This window comes from Prinia subflava, chromosome 2 (genome assembly GCF_021018805.1).
Source record: "Prinia subflava isolate CZ2003 ecotype Zambia chromosome 2, Cam_Psub_1.2, whole genome shotgun sequence".
NCBI lineage: Eukaryota > Metazoa > Chordata > Aves > Passeriformes > Cisticolidae > Prinia > Prinia subflava.
The window spans coordinates 78,048,931-78,064,826 of record NC_086248.1 but is presented as its reverse complement, the minus strand read 5'-3'; the positions used below and the strand labels follow the sequence as shown (position 1 = coordinate 78,064,826).

The window sequence follows — 15,896 nt, the reverse complement described above, 5'->3', positions numbered from 1 at the left end:
GTTTCTTGAAACTGTTTCTGACCCACCAGAAACAGCAGCAGCTGTGCCTGTTTCCACCTGAGGCTGCATGTTACGCATGATGCCGCACCTCATCACAGATGCAAATGGTAATTAAGGGTGGAGGAAACCCTCACCGGTCCTCCTGCTCAGACCAGGGCAGTGTTCAAGCATCCTGATGCAAAACAGATACACTTCAGACTGACATTAAACATCTCTATAGACACATCTTACTATTGGAGGAAAAGTGATGGAAATGAATGTCCAGCATTTTATTCCCTACCTACTTTTAAAAATGGGGAAAAAAACCCAACAACAACAACAAAACACCCAACCTTGTAATTTTCATTCCATCACCTTCCACCACAAACCTTGAAGGAGCAGCAGACAGAGAACCTATACACACACACTCCCTACCTCTAACATTGGTGTGCTGGGAGCTGCTCCAAGTGCATCATTAGAAGTAGTATTCTGCCGTTTTTAAATTCTGAGAGCCAGGATCTGCTGCTCAGTGTGCCCAGCTCATCTTTAAACAATTGTTTACCCTGACAGTCAAGCTCAGGTGCTAAGCAGGGCTGGGTTTCTGTCTCTGTGACATGCACATCAAGGTTAAACTGGACAGTAGACACCCAAGCCGTCAGAGGGGGAGGCCAAACACAGACAAGGCTGTGAAAATATTACCTTTCAGGTTATTCAGCAGCTGCTGCAGGAGCAATCATGGCTGGTGTTCCCATGAGCCACGGTTCCCCTTTCCATAGTTTCATACCGTTCCTGTCTGCTTCAATTCCACTCCCACTGATTTGCTGGTCTGCCTAGATTATGTCCAATTATGAAAACTTTAAGACATTCTTCAATGCTAATTGAAGTCAGGAGCAGCTTTATTTTACAGACTTTTATTCCTTCAGCTTTCAAAAGTCTGAGCAGCACACGGTGCAACGCTGAAAAAATCAGGGTCTGCTGCTGAAGTTTATTTTTGTAGAGGTGGGTATTCTTGGCATACGACACAGTCACGCTGTGAGAGTTTTCAAATATTAGTTATAATATTTACTTCACTTTTGTGAATAATATTTTAGTTTAAACTTGCCTTCTCCTAAGGTAAAGTGAAATAATTGTATGTATTTTCTTATTTTTGTGGTCTTTCCCCCCTAATTTCCTTGCAGTTTATTTATTTTCTGTGTGCAGAGAAACAAACAATTGTAAGGAATAGTGTAATAAAAAAGTTCCATAGGTATTTTAATTGTTTTGTAAACAAGATATATTTATTTCCTTGAGGGGGAGAATAATTGCAGCAGCAATCTCCAAGTGTCGAGATTTTCATATCTTGAAAAAATCTTGTATTTCTGAATCAGTTATTTTCTGTACGCGAGGATGACTGTGAAACTGCCAATAAATTCTAGAAGGGATTTCTCCTAGTTTGGTAAAACGGAATTCAAGTCTATACAAATCCACACAACTTCTTTTACTACAGCTATTGTCAGGAACTTATAAAGAAGCCTTCTCCTACTTGTCTTAAGTGTGTATTTTGCTGGGTATGGTGGTGGTTAGTGGTTGACAGACTGGCATCAGACTTTGGCCAAACAGATCCAACTTTCTGTGTGACTTAATGAAAGGAAAAAAAATCCATCCTTATTGCAATCTCTTTTGGTGGTAGTCAGAGTGGGAATGATGACCCCTACCCCCACTATCATTGCTTTGTTTTCTTTTCCCATCCAGACTTGTGGCTCTGGAATATCTCCACGCTAATCTGTCTGCTTCAGAAACTGAGTGCCACACAGGATCTGCACTGCTCCGAGATGTGAATTCATATCATGGACCAAGCTCATCATAAAAGTTCCTTGGCCCCTGAAAAGCTGCTCTGCTTCAGTGACTCCAGTCAGAAGAGCCGGCAGGATTTATCGCCTGGGCTCTGTGTGCAGTGCCTAATGCAGCAGAGCCCTGATTGCAGGGGCAGTGGGAGAGTGGCCTTGGGAGATGAGGAGTTCTTCGGAGAAGCTGCTTGGGAAGGCACATTCATGCATCTTGGATTCAGCAAATCCAAGAAGGGGGAGGCAGGAGGTTGCTTACCCAAGCTAACATAGTGTGAGGCTGGAATTACTGTGATGTGCCAAATATGGTCACTAGAGATCTCCAAATCACAAGGAAGGCCAGCAGTAGCGAATGGGTATGGCAAAGCTCAGCTGCTTCCTCCCAAACCCCACACATCCATCCAGGCCTAGTCTGACTATCTGAGTTCCTTGGCAATGGGTCTTAAGTGCCTACATGAATACAGTGAGCAGGGCTTGTCCTTTTGTGAAACATTCTTAATTATATTTATACTGTGGTAACTCTCAGGAACAGTTGAGGCCTCAGGATATTATTACTAACTGTAAAGTAATTGCAGTTTTTGCCTGAAGGAACAAACAACAATCAGGGTTGGAAGGTACAGTTCTGTTTAAAAAATTGCATGTAGAAATGATACTTTTATCTACATGGTCTTACTCTGCAAATCACATATGTATGCAGAGTCACATGTGCTATATAATTTAACGACATAATAAACACAAATTACTTCTTTTTCCTACTCTGATGACACTTAGACTAAGCTGGTTTCCTTTGTTCAAAAGAAATACTCTCTGCATTAGAGTCATGTTACCTGTACAGAGCTATGGCTAAAGGTGTAATTTAGACTGCAAAATACAGGACATTTTTCAGATAATTGTATAGTACAGAAAAGGAAAAGAGCAAATACAGGTCTCCAGCTGATTCTCAGCTTACACGAAATTATAGACTACTTTTTCTCCTCTAGCTCAAAAGAAGTTTGAAGTAATATTACTGAAGTTAATGGAGCTACAGTACTGTAAAAGTTTTCTTAAATAGCCCAAATTGAGACTAAATACAGCATTCAGCTTTGTCAAACTCTAATGTTAAATGTGAGCTCTCAACCCAGCTTTCCTTACAAGCCAAGACTTGCTTCCTGGTGGATCTACAAGATCACCAAGGCCATTTACTGACCCCCTAGCTGGACACATTGCTGATCATTCAGCTTACTGCCTGGCTAATGTGGACATCGAGTCACAGGGAGATGTGGTGGCACTGTGATGCTTGTTGCTGGCTCAGCCATCCGCTGTGCTCAGATGACTTCAGCCTCAGCAGAACTGCACATCCTCACTGGAGCATCCTGCAAAGTTCCCTGCGTTGCCCTGCAAGCCTGTGCACCAAACACATCCTCCACGAGACACAGGGCAACTGGTGTTTGATGAAAAGAACGGTGGAGGTCTGAGTGCTGCCAGCTTTGACAGCTCAAAACAATTGTCCTTCCCCATTCAACTCACGGGACTGACCCCAAAGTCATGAGAGCTGAGCAAAAACATATACAGCAGTTTAGTTCTTCCTTTTATTCTGGTTTGAATAATGCTATTTTGGTTCTTCTTCTAGATACTCACACTCTCAAACTGGCTTCTCCCCTGTCCATTAGGCCTTTAAACCTTGAAGCAGTCCTACCATCAGGGCAGCAGTTCTGCCTCCTGCATCTGTCCTGCTCCCAGTCTTCCAGCCAGTTCTGCCCTCTCAGCCTTACAGCACAGCATCCAGTGGTCTGCCCCTCTGGTGGGTGGTGTATGGGCTAAGGAACTCTATGTTTCCTTATGTCCACCCTTTAGTCACAAACCACAGGGGACAAGAACAGAAACAGCACAAACTGCTTTCCCAACTCTTCTTCAAATGAAGGCTGTGCCTGAAATGTGATGTGAGATACTAATGCCTGTTTGTCACTGGTAACTCAAGTCAGTCTTTTCCATGGGAGCTGGGGAGGCAGCCAGAGCAGGTTTCCCACAGGCAGTGACACCATTTACTAAAGAATCCTCACAACTTTAGTAGTCATCTGGCTTGATTGTAGAAGGCCAGCATCTGGCTCTTTTGTGCTGGATGAAGTTTTTGTCTTTTGAAAGCAGAAACTTCTACATGTGAAGAAATTTTGAGCTTAGATTTAGTCTGCAGTGGTGGTTCACTGAAGTCCTCTTTTAGCTGTTAAAACTTCTGTAGCCAACCTGATGTGCTACTGCAGCCAAACCTGGTCCCTAACATCCAAGACCTTGTGGAGAAGGAAGGGGAGGGAGAGAGGGAGGAAGCAAAACCAGATAGCAGACAAATGGAAGTGTGAATTTCCTTGCTAGAGGAAAAAAAAAAAAAAAAAAAAAAAAGAGAGAACACAAAATCAGATCTGCCATCTAAATTTGTGAGGAGTGCTTGACCTCTAGCAATTAATTTCAGATAATACTAAATATTTTTTCAAGAATGTTTTTATACCTCAGTGATTCTATGCAAGGCATCCACCTTTGTAGATACATTTCCCTTGAGGTTCCTTACCATTTGCTGTACAGTAGCCAGTGCATTTGCCCCCTGCTTGACATGACTTAAAACCTCACATTTCTTAAAAGCAACTGGCTTCTGCTGTGGAATGATGCAGTTTTTGCCCTCTGTTCAACAAACCCAGCCACACACGGAGTTGTGATCTCATTCCGGAAAACTTCTGAAGGACAGCAGCCTTGTGCAGAGCAACAATCCTGAGTACCATGCCAGTTTCTCTCCACTTACTCAGTCTTCACCTCCCCACACTGGTTTCAAGGTGTTTTTCTGTTCCCTAAATACTGTAAAAACATTTAGCATAGTTGGGATTCACAGTAATTAGCCTTTGGAAGGCTGAGCAGTTCACTTGCTGGGAATGTTTTCCAAGTTAAAAAGACAATAGATGTGTATGTTTGCTAGGAGAAGGGGCAGTCTCACAGTTAACTTCCCAGTTAACTTCAAACTGGGGCTCTGAAACTTTTAGGCTTTATCTCCATTTTCCTCTGAAGCACCACAGAGTTTCATTCTCATTTAACCCTCTGTGGATTTAGAATACCCACGTACATGTGGCATTCTCTTTTCAAACACCAGGTTTCAATTCAGACCACTGGAGGCACAGGAGCAGAAGCCTGTAACATTGATGTGGATCCCTTACACTGTGATTATAGCAAGCTCCAAATTCTCATCTATTTAAAACATCTATTTATTTTTGAGCAGTTTTAAATAGATGAGAACTAAGGAAGAAGGGATCGTTGTGCTCCTAAGACCAGCTCTTGCCTAGACTCGAGTCAGTGTAAAACCCTCCTGCTCCCCTTGCCGGCTGTGTAGCTGTGCCAAGAGCATTTGAGAGCAAAATCTCATTGCTTTGGAGCCGGGGTCAGTGTCCTTAAAGCTTTGGAAAAGAGCAGAGGAGAACCCTGGGAGGAGGACCTGAATTCCAAGCTATTGGATTCGCAAACTGATTCTCCACAAAGTTTCTTGGAAAGAACTTGGACGCATCAGCTTCTGAGTATTTTAAAAGATGTAACCTTCGGGTTGTGAACTTTGTTTTTTTGTTTACAGTGGTAAAAGGGTGAGATTGGTTAGGACAAACTGAAGAAAACGTGGGTAGTTTTGCTTATACCTTAATTACGAGTGTACAATTGTGGTTTGCATTTCATTCTTTTCTAATACATAAAGAGAAAGAGGGAAGAATATGGTCCCTCCTAATCTTGCTAAGAGCAGCCTCTGGCTCTCATCAGGCTGAGACGGAGGAATGTGCTTACCTTTAACGTGTCTAAGTGCTATCACCGAGCTCCCACCTACAGACTGAAGCACGTATACTACGCCTTTGGGGCTTTAAAGCCTCACCTCTGTTCATCAGACCAGAACCGCAAGGCTCAGTGTTGCCGAGGTACAGGTACGCTGCCCCAGGTACCGGGCAGCTGTGCGGGCCGGCTCGCTTGCCCGCCGGCGAGGTCCGAGCAGGTACTGGCCGGGCTGGCCATGCGGGGCGGGCTCCGAGCCGGGACCCGCGGCCGCCCCGCCCCGCCCGCCCGCGGTCACCTGGGCCGGGCCGGGCCGGGCCCGCGCCGGGAGCGCCCCTGACGTCGCGGGCCCAGATTGGCTGCGCGGGGCCGGCACCGGGGCAGGGGCACCGCCGCCCCTCCGCACACTCTCACTCGCCGAGAAACTCTTAAAGAGGGGCTTCGGCAGCCCGCACCGGCTCGGGGGCCGTTCCTTACACACGGGCGCAGACCCCTGGCAGCTCCAGCAACCGAGACATCTGCTCTCCATTGCGACCACCCCCCTGCAGCAAACACCCTGCCCCTGCTGCTCCTCCTCCCTTCCCGCTCCGGCTCGCAGCTCGGCTCGTACCCGCCGCTTCCTTTCTTCCAACGATGTTTTCCTGCTCCGCGGGGCGAAGTGTTTGCTGAACTTTCCCAACAGTTTGGGGGGCGGGCGGGAGGATCCTGAGGCTTTTTTTCTTCTCCCCGCCGGCCGGAGCAGGTTGGGGGCAGCGAGCGGAGGAGGGATCCGCGCCCCGGGCGCAGGTCGCGCACACGCGTCCTTTGGCGGAGAGGAGACCCTCGCACCGCGGCTCCGCGGACTGGGCCGGCTGCAGGGGCTCCCGCTTGGAAATGGGTCGGATCAGATGGGGCTTCCTCCTCGTCCTCGCTGCCTGTGCACTTTTGTCACCAGGGCTCGCAGCCCCCGAAAAGGGCAGGCTCAGGAGGATCACGTACGTGCTGCAGCCCGGCCGGGGGGGCTCCTCGGGCAGCCGGCAGCAGCGCCCGACCCTCCTCGGGGGGGAGCAGCAGCAGCGCACGTTCAATGTGCAGCTGAACGCGCGCTACGGCGGCGGCCCCCCGGAGCGGACCCGGCGGATGAGCAAGCCGGGCAGCGCCGCCGTCCAGCTCCGCCTGGGCCCCGCCGGCCAGGTACACCCCAACTCCGCCGCTCACGCCTCCTCCTTCGCCAAGCCGGCCCGCTTCAGCCCGCGGCTCAAGGCACCGCCGGGCCCCCACGGCAACAGCAGCGCCGCCCTGCCCCTCCGCCAGAAGCACCAGCTGCCGCCGCTGCCGGGGTAAGGCGCCCTCCCGCCCGCACGACCCCCGTTCCGCCACCGCCGGCAGCTCCGTCGCGGCCCCTGGGGAGGGGGCAGAGGGCAGGGGGCGTCCCGGGCTCCGGGGGCACCGCGGCGTTACCTGCCCGGCCCCGGTGCCCGCCGAACATCCGCGGTACACGAGGCCGGGCGCGGGGCCAGCTCCCCGCATCCCGGGAGTCCCGGCGGGCCCGGCGTGAGGCGTCGAGTTTAACGGGGAGGTTTAATTCTTCCCGCCTTTTGTGTCCCCGGCGCAGCGCCCGCCCCGCGGGCCGGCTCGGCACGGGGAGCGGGGGTGCCCCGCCGGCCACTGGTCCTTGTTTGCTGTTCCCGCAGGGTCAATGTGTGCGGGGGGCAGTGCTGCCACGGCTGGAGCAAGGCCACGGGCTCGCAGCGGTGCATCAAACGTGAGTAGCCCTGCGCTGGGAGAGGGGCGTGAGGCAGCAGATGTGCGGGGGGCTGGCACCTGGCTAGGTGGTGGATGCTGGGGTCGTGGGTCGTCTGTGGGCAAAGAGGTGCTGGCTCAGCGACAGAACCCACAGGGCAGATGTAACGCTCTTTCCATCTTTAAATCCGTCCTTCCCGACCTTCACCTTTGCTAAAGGATAAATAGTGGGCGTCTCTTGCATTTATTCATAGCACAGGTAGTGAGTGACGTTTTTGGAGAGAGCTTTGTGGAGGCTTTGTATGTGTGAACATCTCCCCATCAGTCCTTGGTTTTTAGGAGTTTTTCGAATGGGGGCTTAACAGGGGAGAGAATCTACCAGAGGAGCACAGGTGGGGAGCAAGGAATCGCCGTTTACGCACACTGTCCCTTCAGCAGCAGCCCACAGGAATGGTCCTGCGCTTCCCACATGGAATTTCTGAAGCGCTGAGCAACGTGAAGGAAGTGGGTTTGGTGAAGGTCCTGTAGAGTGATGTACCTTTACTGGGATTACCAGAAACAAAAAATATGTGTGTAAAATAACACTGATTGAGTCAATCCTGTTATGCTCCAGTTGTTCTTTCTGATGGGAAAGCAGAAGAATTTTTACTGCTTTAGGCAAGATTCAGAATGATTGCAAATGGCTAAAGTGGAGTGATATCATGAGGTCAGGAAAGACTGGAATGGCATGTCTTCAGGAAACTCCTGTAAATATCAGTGAGATTGGGCAGATCTGGGAATATTGCTGTAGTTCAGCAGGAGAGATCACTGTCCCTGAGAGAGTTGGAGTAAACAGTGCTTTCAAGACTTTTTTTTCCAGTGGCTTTTGTCCCTGTGTGGGATTTTTTCACAATAGGGAGCAATCACTTTTGTAATCCTGACTAAGGTCAAGTACCTTTGATCTGCATGGACCTGTTGCTAAGGAGCAAAGACTTTATGACAGTAGTTAAAGACAAAACTTCACAATTTCCCTACTAATTTTGGCATGTATTTAAGATATGCTTCTAAATGAACATTTTCAAATGCATGCTGGTGTGTTAGGTTAGTCACATTTGCTTAACACCTTACAAGTACTGAATGTTTCCCTTTAGCTTACGGTGGTATTTGGAGGCTAACTGCAGAGCTTAATGAACACCTATCTTAGCTTAAAGACTAATCAAAATGAAAAAAAACCTCTTAGTAATTTTTCACATTAAGTGAAAAATGTATTGTAACTGTGCTATTGTGAACCAATTTTATTGTCACTACTTTAAACAAAACCCAGATAATGTTTTGTTTTTTTAATGGCTTTTTCTCTGTTTTCTAGTTACTCTCATTTCCAGGCAACTTTTTTGTTTGTAAATTGAGTCACTTTCTTTGCTTTTTGTCCTTTATGTTTCATCTTTTTCACTTCTCCGACTATCATTCATCTTTTCTACATGATTCCCTTTTATTTTTAGAGTCTTCAGTAAGGACTAAATCAGACAATTGGCTTTTTATGGGGTATCTGTGTAGAACTTAATTTAAATCCATTAATTACTTGGTTAGCTCAACCAGTAACTGGAGTAATGGAGTAGCAAAGGTAGAATTAAAAGAAAGAAGGGTGGGAGGATTTTCTCATATTGTGCCTCTGATATTAGGCTCTCCTTAGCACTGAATATTTTTATTCCCTGCTCTGATGCTACTCTAATTCCTCCTAGCAGTGGTATAATACACTTGGCTTGGATTTGCTCAGTTTCACCCCTCTCTTGGCAGGGCACGGGAAGCACTGAATGGACTGAAGTTGTCTGTTTTGTAACTTAGGCAAACCATGAGATAGCATTGACTTGATTCAGCTATGGAAGATTGGTCTCACAGTCATAAAAGCCAGATATCACCTTTTCTGGAAGCTCCTGATGTTTCTTTCAGAAGAAAAGAAAATCTGTAACTGAACAACAGTTAACCCCTTTGTTTCCTGTAAAATTAAGTGAGTTTTTAAAGTTCAGGTAGCAGGCTCTGTTGGTTTTGAGTGGCTTATTGCAGCAGTGGATTAAACTGTGCCACAGATGCTGGCACACCTGAGCTGACTTGATGTAAAACCAGTTTGATTCTGTCGGGGTTTATTAGTTCAGGCACAGTATCACTTTAATAAGCTATTTAGTCTCTAGGGCCAGATTTTATTCTTCTGCATGGTGCAAAGCCTGAGTTAATAAACCCCAGGCCCATCCTGGCTCTTTCCAGAGCCAACTTCCATTCGTCTGCATCGTGCTTCCAGAGCCGGAGTGCTGAGAGCCAGCTCTGATCAGCGAGGTTTATTAGCTCAGGTGTAATCCCGGGCTGGAACAGGCAGCGTGTGTTTCTGCTCTGCTGCACCTGTGTCAGTGAGCCTGCCTGGAACCCTCAGAAAGACGGGCTGAGGGCAGAGCTCTGGTCCTGCAGCCAGGCTTCCCTTCCCTTTGCCTTGCGTGGTGGTGTTTGCCAGCCCTGCTTTCTCTGCGGGAGGCTGTGGCTGCTGCTCCCTGGGGTGATGTCTGCCCGGGCGGGTGGCAGTCTGGCCGGGAGCGGTGACATCGCTTTTCCCTCCGTAGCAGCAGCAGGGGTGTTTGAAATGTTTCTGTGCAGGTCAGAGGGCAGCATCTGTACAGAGGAGGCAAGGGAACTTTGCAAGTTTTTTTAATTTTAGTTTGAAGCTGAACTGACTTTGGTGTTTACATTTGTTCCTGCTCTCTTGGAAGCCTGACAGTCTTTAGAAGGCGAGCTTCTGTCTTTCTGTAAACTCTAGGAGAGGGCCTACGACGTCCAATTTAGCCATGTAGGGTTTTCCCCTCTCTGTCCCTAATATTTCAGTTTTACACTGTAAAGTTTTAAGAACTTTTTTCAAACTCAGAGTGGCTTAAATGATGAAGAGCTGCATCATTCTAATTAAAAAGATGAAATGATAACACTCAGTGTAAACAGTATTCAGAAATGCTTTATGCTGGGCATATGATGCCTAACAATCAAAACCAACCTTTTTGAAGCTTTCTAAACGTGCACCTTTGGGTAAAGACAAAGGTGGGAAAAATTGAACCACAACAGTAAACATCTTGGAAAGTTAGAAGCACGTGAAAGGGTTTAGGACAAAGATTGTCTTCCAGACATAGTTATCACAGGTTATAATCTGTGCAAGTGCAGTAATGAGATACCACCAAGACTGGAGACACCATGTTTTGTTAGTACTTGCTGCATAACAGAGCTTTATAGAAATGTTAATTAGCTCTGGAACATGTCTGTAAGGCAAGTAAAGCTTGGAGTGTGGGGTTTTTATTTTTTCATTTATGGAAATTAAACCATAGGTTAAATGTGGTCTTGGACAAGTTGTAACAACTGTCAGGAAGACCTGTGCTGGAAATCAGGAGTTCCCACCACCCAGCTGTGTGTTTATCCTGTTGAAATCTGTTGTCTCCTACTTTGTTACTTACTACTACATTTCTATTAGTTAAAACTACTTCTACAAAATATGCTCTTCTGTTTGTACTGGGTTTTTTTTGCTTAATGGCACAAGGAGCTGTTTTTCATGTTGAGAACGTAAGAGAAAATTACCTATTGTATGTAGAATCTGATATCTTAAAAAGATAAATGGAAAGAACCACCTTGTTAGAGTAGTAACCCCCTTGTAAAATGTATACTATGCTTTGTCTGGAGTATTAATAGCTTGTTTGTGAGTGTTATCAATGTAAACTGATGATTAAAAAAATGGGAAGGAGAGAGCTAGCAGTTTTTAATGGCATGAGTTTCTTTACTGCAGAGGAGTAAGAAAGGGTCACAGGGCGAAGAGGTGAGGAAGTGGATTTTGCAGGAACACAATTAAATTTCCTGTAGGGAGAGAAATTGTTGTCTATGTAGAACCTAGGTATGCCATCATTGTCAATTAAGATTAAAAGGGTCTTCAGTCTTTCTTAGCTGAAGGTGTTCTGTGTGTGCATGCATGTATAGGGCTAGTGCTTTGGTGTTGGAACTGGGCTGAATTCTATGAGTTTGAGCATGAGCTGTCTGTCTTGTGCTTGGGCACCTTGGGAAGGTCATCAGAAAATAAGAAAGCAGTCTGTTGGCTTTTCTCTGTATTAAAATATTATCTTGCTAATTCTCTTTTAAAAAGACTGCCTGACTCAGTGTTCAATAAAGACGTTACAGAGGTTTAATTTATTTTTCAGAGTAAGAAAATACACAACAGTAGATACTTGTTGCTGTATAGGCAGGAGACTAGAAAGTTGTGGGAATACTTGCCTGGAGGAAGGGTCCCCTTTGTTCAGTTTCTGAATCTGCTTGGCCTCTGCTTGTGTCCTACTGCTCAGTTTCAGCCCCTGCCTCCCTAAATTTCCAGAGCTGTACTTCTCGCTGTGGCTGAGTAAGCATGCTACAGCTTTGTGTCTGCTTCAGGACATGGGCACTGGGCAGTGTGACCATCCAGATCACCGGGATGGAGTGTGCCCTAACTCACTTCCAGCTTCTGAATTTCTTGTGGAAGGTGAGCGAAAGGTTGCATGCTGAGGTCTTGTTCTGGAATAGGGTTAGGATCCAGACCTGGAAACTTAGAAACGTACGTGAGTCCTCCAGTTTGGGCATAAAACTGTATTAATAATATACTTTAGTATGGGTTGCTCAGGATCTACTCTTCTTTCTGTGTTCAGTTCAGCTCTTAGGAAGTGGTATCCAGGAGAGCTGTACTTCTCATCTTTGGAACAGAGTACTTCAAATGTTTGCAGCTGTGCTTCTTGGAGGGTTTCTGGTCATGGCCGGTTCCTGAGGCTTGTGCTTAATCAGTTTTGTGGCTTTTGAGTTTTACCAAGTTCTGTTTATTTACATTGCATATACAAAGCCTAACTATAACATACTGTCCCCAAATGTTGTTTCTTCTCATTCTAAGACCATCATCTCAGTGAAAGCAGTATCAATATCCTTCAAATTATGTCTAAATCAAAATTTAATGTCAGAGTTTTAAAGAGACAAACTACTTTGACCTCATGTGACTGACCTATACATTAGCCCTTTTTGATCTATCCTTTGATGTGGTTTTTAAACAATTTGGAATTGAAAAACTGAAAGCTTTAGAACCTTAGTTTTGCATTTGCTGTGGTTGCTACTGTAATATGGAAATAAAACTTTTGAATCTCATGTACAGGAAATGGGCTTTTGTACTGGGAAAGCTCTTGTTAGGCCTTGGTGGTAATTCTACCCTGCTTGATTTTTCACTTACTCCTCTTGGAAGGGGGTAGAACGACAGGGTCCAAGTTCTTGTAGTCTTTGTCTACATTGGCAAGCAGCATGGAGCTGATCTATGGACAAAACCCCTTTGAATTTGATGACTGAAGCCCAGGGCATGTGTGTTTCAGGGCTTAGTGTTGTATTTTGGACAGGGTGTAGTCTGGTCTTGTGGAATGAACACCAATATGAGGGTGAAATACGTTAGGTGTGTTCTTGGAGAACTCATGTTTTGAGTTTAGCTTTTTATTATTTAGACATATTGTTTTCTTTGCATCTTAAAAGAAATAGGGGACATGTAAAGATGGTCCTACAACACAAACTAAACCTGTGTATGTGCAATTGGTACAACAGCTTCAGGAGAGACTGATCTGAATCAGCAGTAATGCAGACTTTGAGCACAGTGTCTGTCTCCTGGTCGTGGTTGGCTGCCAGCCTCCCTCCTGTGAGACCAGGCTGTAAAAGAGCTGTGAGAAGATGGGGGAGCTGCTAGCTGCTGTTGCTCTACACATGACCATGGCGTGTGCCATTCCCTCATTTTGGTGAGGAAACTTAAGTCCACAATTAGTATGAAGTGAAACCTACCCAGCCTTCTCTTTGTGAGGCACTGGGGACTCTACTGGAAACAAGCTTATAATGGTACATAGTCTGTGTTGTACAAATACTGCAAGTGTGTATAGAATTAAGACAGAACAAAAAAAAAAAAGAGAACCTTAAAAGAAACTTGTCAAGATGTGTCTCACACTGGTGACAGGTTGATAGTGAGCTCGTTCAGCTCATTGCAGCAGTTAGTGTTAACAAAAGAAGCCGGACCTGCAATAACATTGTGGTAAATCTACAGTGGATAAAAAGTCCTGAACACTTCCCTTCTTAACAGAGAATCAGAAGAACACAGAAAATTGAGGTGTTTAACCAAAACTCCCTATTGGTTAGTTGGCTGTTTGTTTTCAGTGTGCAACTTGGAAGTGGAGTACAAGGATGTGTAGGTGCCAGAGAAAGCCGTGGTTCATCCATCAGTTGTGCACTGCCTGGTTCTGCATGTCTGCAGGAACAAAATGATGTATTGACAGAGACGAGATACTGTGATATAGTACTAGTCTTGCACCTCTCTTCTTAACATCTGCTCTTCCTGAGCATGGAAAAGGAAAGAGCTGGAAGGGGACATGCTCCCCTTACCTTCCTGTCCTGCAAAGAGGCTTTGTGTATGGGATCCCTGAGCCTCCCAACCTTGGGAAAAGCAGGGCTGTAGGGAGGGGAGGGGTTCTGCTCTCTGAGAGGCCTTGAGAAGAGTGCAGCCTGCACCACCAAGGGCTGCTTGTGCCAACTGATCCTGCCTTAAAGCCAGCTTGCATTGCCTGGGAGCTATAGGATTTGTGGAGATGAAGAGGGGCACACACCTCCCTAAACTGTCTTCTTGTTCAAACTCTGGATTATTGGGTGTTAAGAGATTATTGATGGTTCAGGTAGGTCATCAAGTCAGTCCATGGTCTGTAACTGATACGTTAGTTGTTAGAGTGATGGTGGGGTGGGTTTGAGGTTTCTTCCTTTAGTTGGCTTTTTGTTCCACCTTTAAAAGCAGCAGTACTTGTGTAACCTAATTTAGTCCTAGAAAAATAGATCCTGCTCATTGACTATAGAGAGAAGCAAATCTTTAGCATTTCTCCACATCTGTAACTGCACACAGAGGGGGAGCAAGCATTTTACATGTTAGTAAAGCAAGATGTTCATTTAAATACAGAGCTAAAAATAGGTCTGCTTGGGCATGTTCTTTTTTTGTGTGTGAAGTGCAGGTAGTAATCCCTGCATATGGGAAATAGTTTTGTGTCCAATGGCAAGATTTGCCTTTTTAATAATTGAGATGAGATTTTTATCATCTCTAGATGGCAGGTTAGGCCTCAAATTTCAGAGAAGCTCAACCAAATTGTGAACTCGTATTGAGAGTTGGTTGAATTTAGTGAAAAACTTTATTGTACTTACTGTTTTGCTTACTCTGTTGTGATTAATAGTTTTTTCTCTAGTCTTTCTCTTTTTTGTAACACTTCTGTTGTCCTGCATCCAGTTAAATATTTCCAGTTGCCTTTTTACTGAGCTCATCTTAGTTCGTTCAGTTTCCTGCATACTTATTATGAACTATTTTATGACAAAATGAGTAAGCATTGTACTGAGAAACATTAAGAGAATTAAAAGGATTGCATACTGGAGTGTTAACTACTTGAGCAGCAAAACCAGTGTGTAACATGTGAATCTGGTGGTTTCCTTGGCTTAGTCCATTCTGTAGTGAACGATTATTTGTGGGCACTGCAATGATGAAGGGATTTGTAGCATGTGAAATGTTTGTATTGTCAGAATCTGCATAGTTATGATTTCCTCTAACTAAATACTTTAAAATGTTTCTCAGATTGTAGTCTTAACTATTTATGTAAACTCCAATAAACACAACATGAATGAAAATGCCAAGTATCAAACAGTGTGTTATATTCTTGTTGCTGATAGAATAATGCATCCTTTTGCTGAAGTTAAGCTTTTGAAGTATAGTTGCTATTCAGTTCTGATAAGTCTTGGCATTTAGAGATTATACTATGGAAATACATTGAATATGTCAGTAAAGTACATTGTGTTACCATTAGGTTGTGAGAGAAACTGTTGTTTTGTGTAGTTGTTTTAAAAGAAGTATGTATGCTAAAAGCATTGTTTTTTGTTTCCTCCCTCCCTGGAGGTCATGTTTACATGCCAGTGTGGGAATGAATCTGAAGGTTTGAAGTGGACAGCAAAGAATTCCAACACATGCTTTCATTTGAAGTATATTTAGGGAAAGAATTCTTTAAGCCCATATAGTTATGATAAAAACAAGTTCCTGTGTAGAAAGACACAGATGGTTGTAATACTACCTCCATTAGTACGTAGAGGCCACACAGGTTTTCTGCAGTTAATGTAATTCCTTAGGATTATATGAAAGTAATTTCAATTTTTTTTTTTTAATAGAATGGTCTTACTACAAGGTTGTATCGCCTTGGTTGCAAATTCCTCTCTCATTCTCAATAAATGTTTGAAATTATTGGATGTATTTCTGGTAAACTTGACAATTTTTGAAACCTCCTTGGTGTGAGGTACTCAGCTAGAGAACCAGCTCCCCAGAAAAGCATTAGCTTCAGTGAGCTTTTGGGTTTCTAGACTCCAGTTGCATCCTCAGTCCTGACAATGGCTTAATACTTAAAAGGGTGTTCAGAGTAAAAGTGAAAAATTGAGTGGTGAGCTAAGCAGTAGGGTAGTTTGGAGAACAGAAAATTCTAAAAAACATTGCTCTTCTTCAGGATGTCAGCACTGTATTCAGATTTTTTTGAGGGAAACTGGGATATGCCTCTTTCCTTT

At 45.0% G+C, this 15,896-nt stretch overlaps 1 protein-coding gene across 6 annotated transcripts in view; it reads left to right on the top strand.

Moving 5' to 3' along the window:
- The first annotated feature begins 6,298 nt into the window (after nucleotides 1-6,298).
- Nucleotides 6,299-15,896, top strand: part of LTBP1 (latent transforming growth factor beta binding protein 1) — a 184,068-nt gene continuing 174,470 nt past the window's right edge. For all 6 annotated transcript variants that reach the window (XM_063390679.1, XM_063390680.1, XM_063390678.1 and 3 more), the window contains exons 1-2: nucleotides 6,299-6,886; nucleotides 7,241-7,311. In XM_063390679.1, the coding sequence (XP_063246749.1) occupies nucleotides 6,441-6,886; nucleotides 7,241-7,311 (517 nt within the window). In that variant the 5' untranslated portion in view covers nucleotides 6,299-6,440. The remainder of the gene's footprint in view (nucleotides 6,887-7,240; nucleotides 7,312-15,896) is intronic.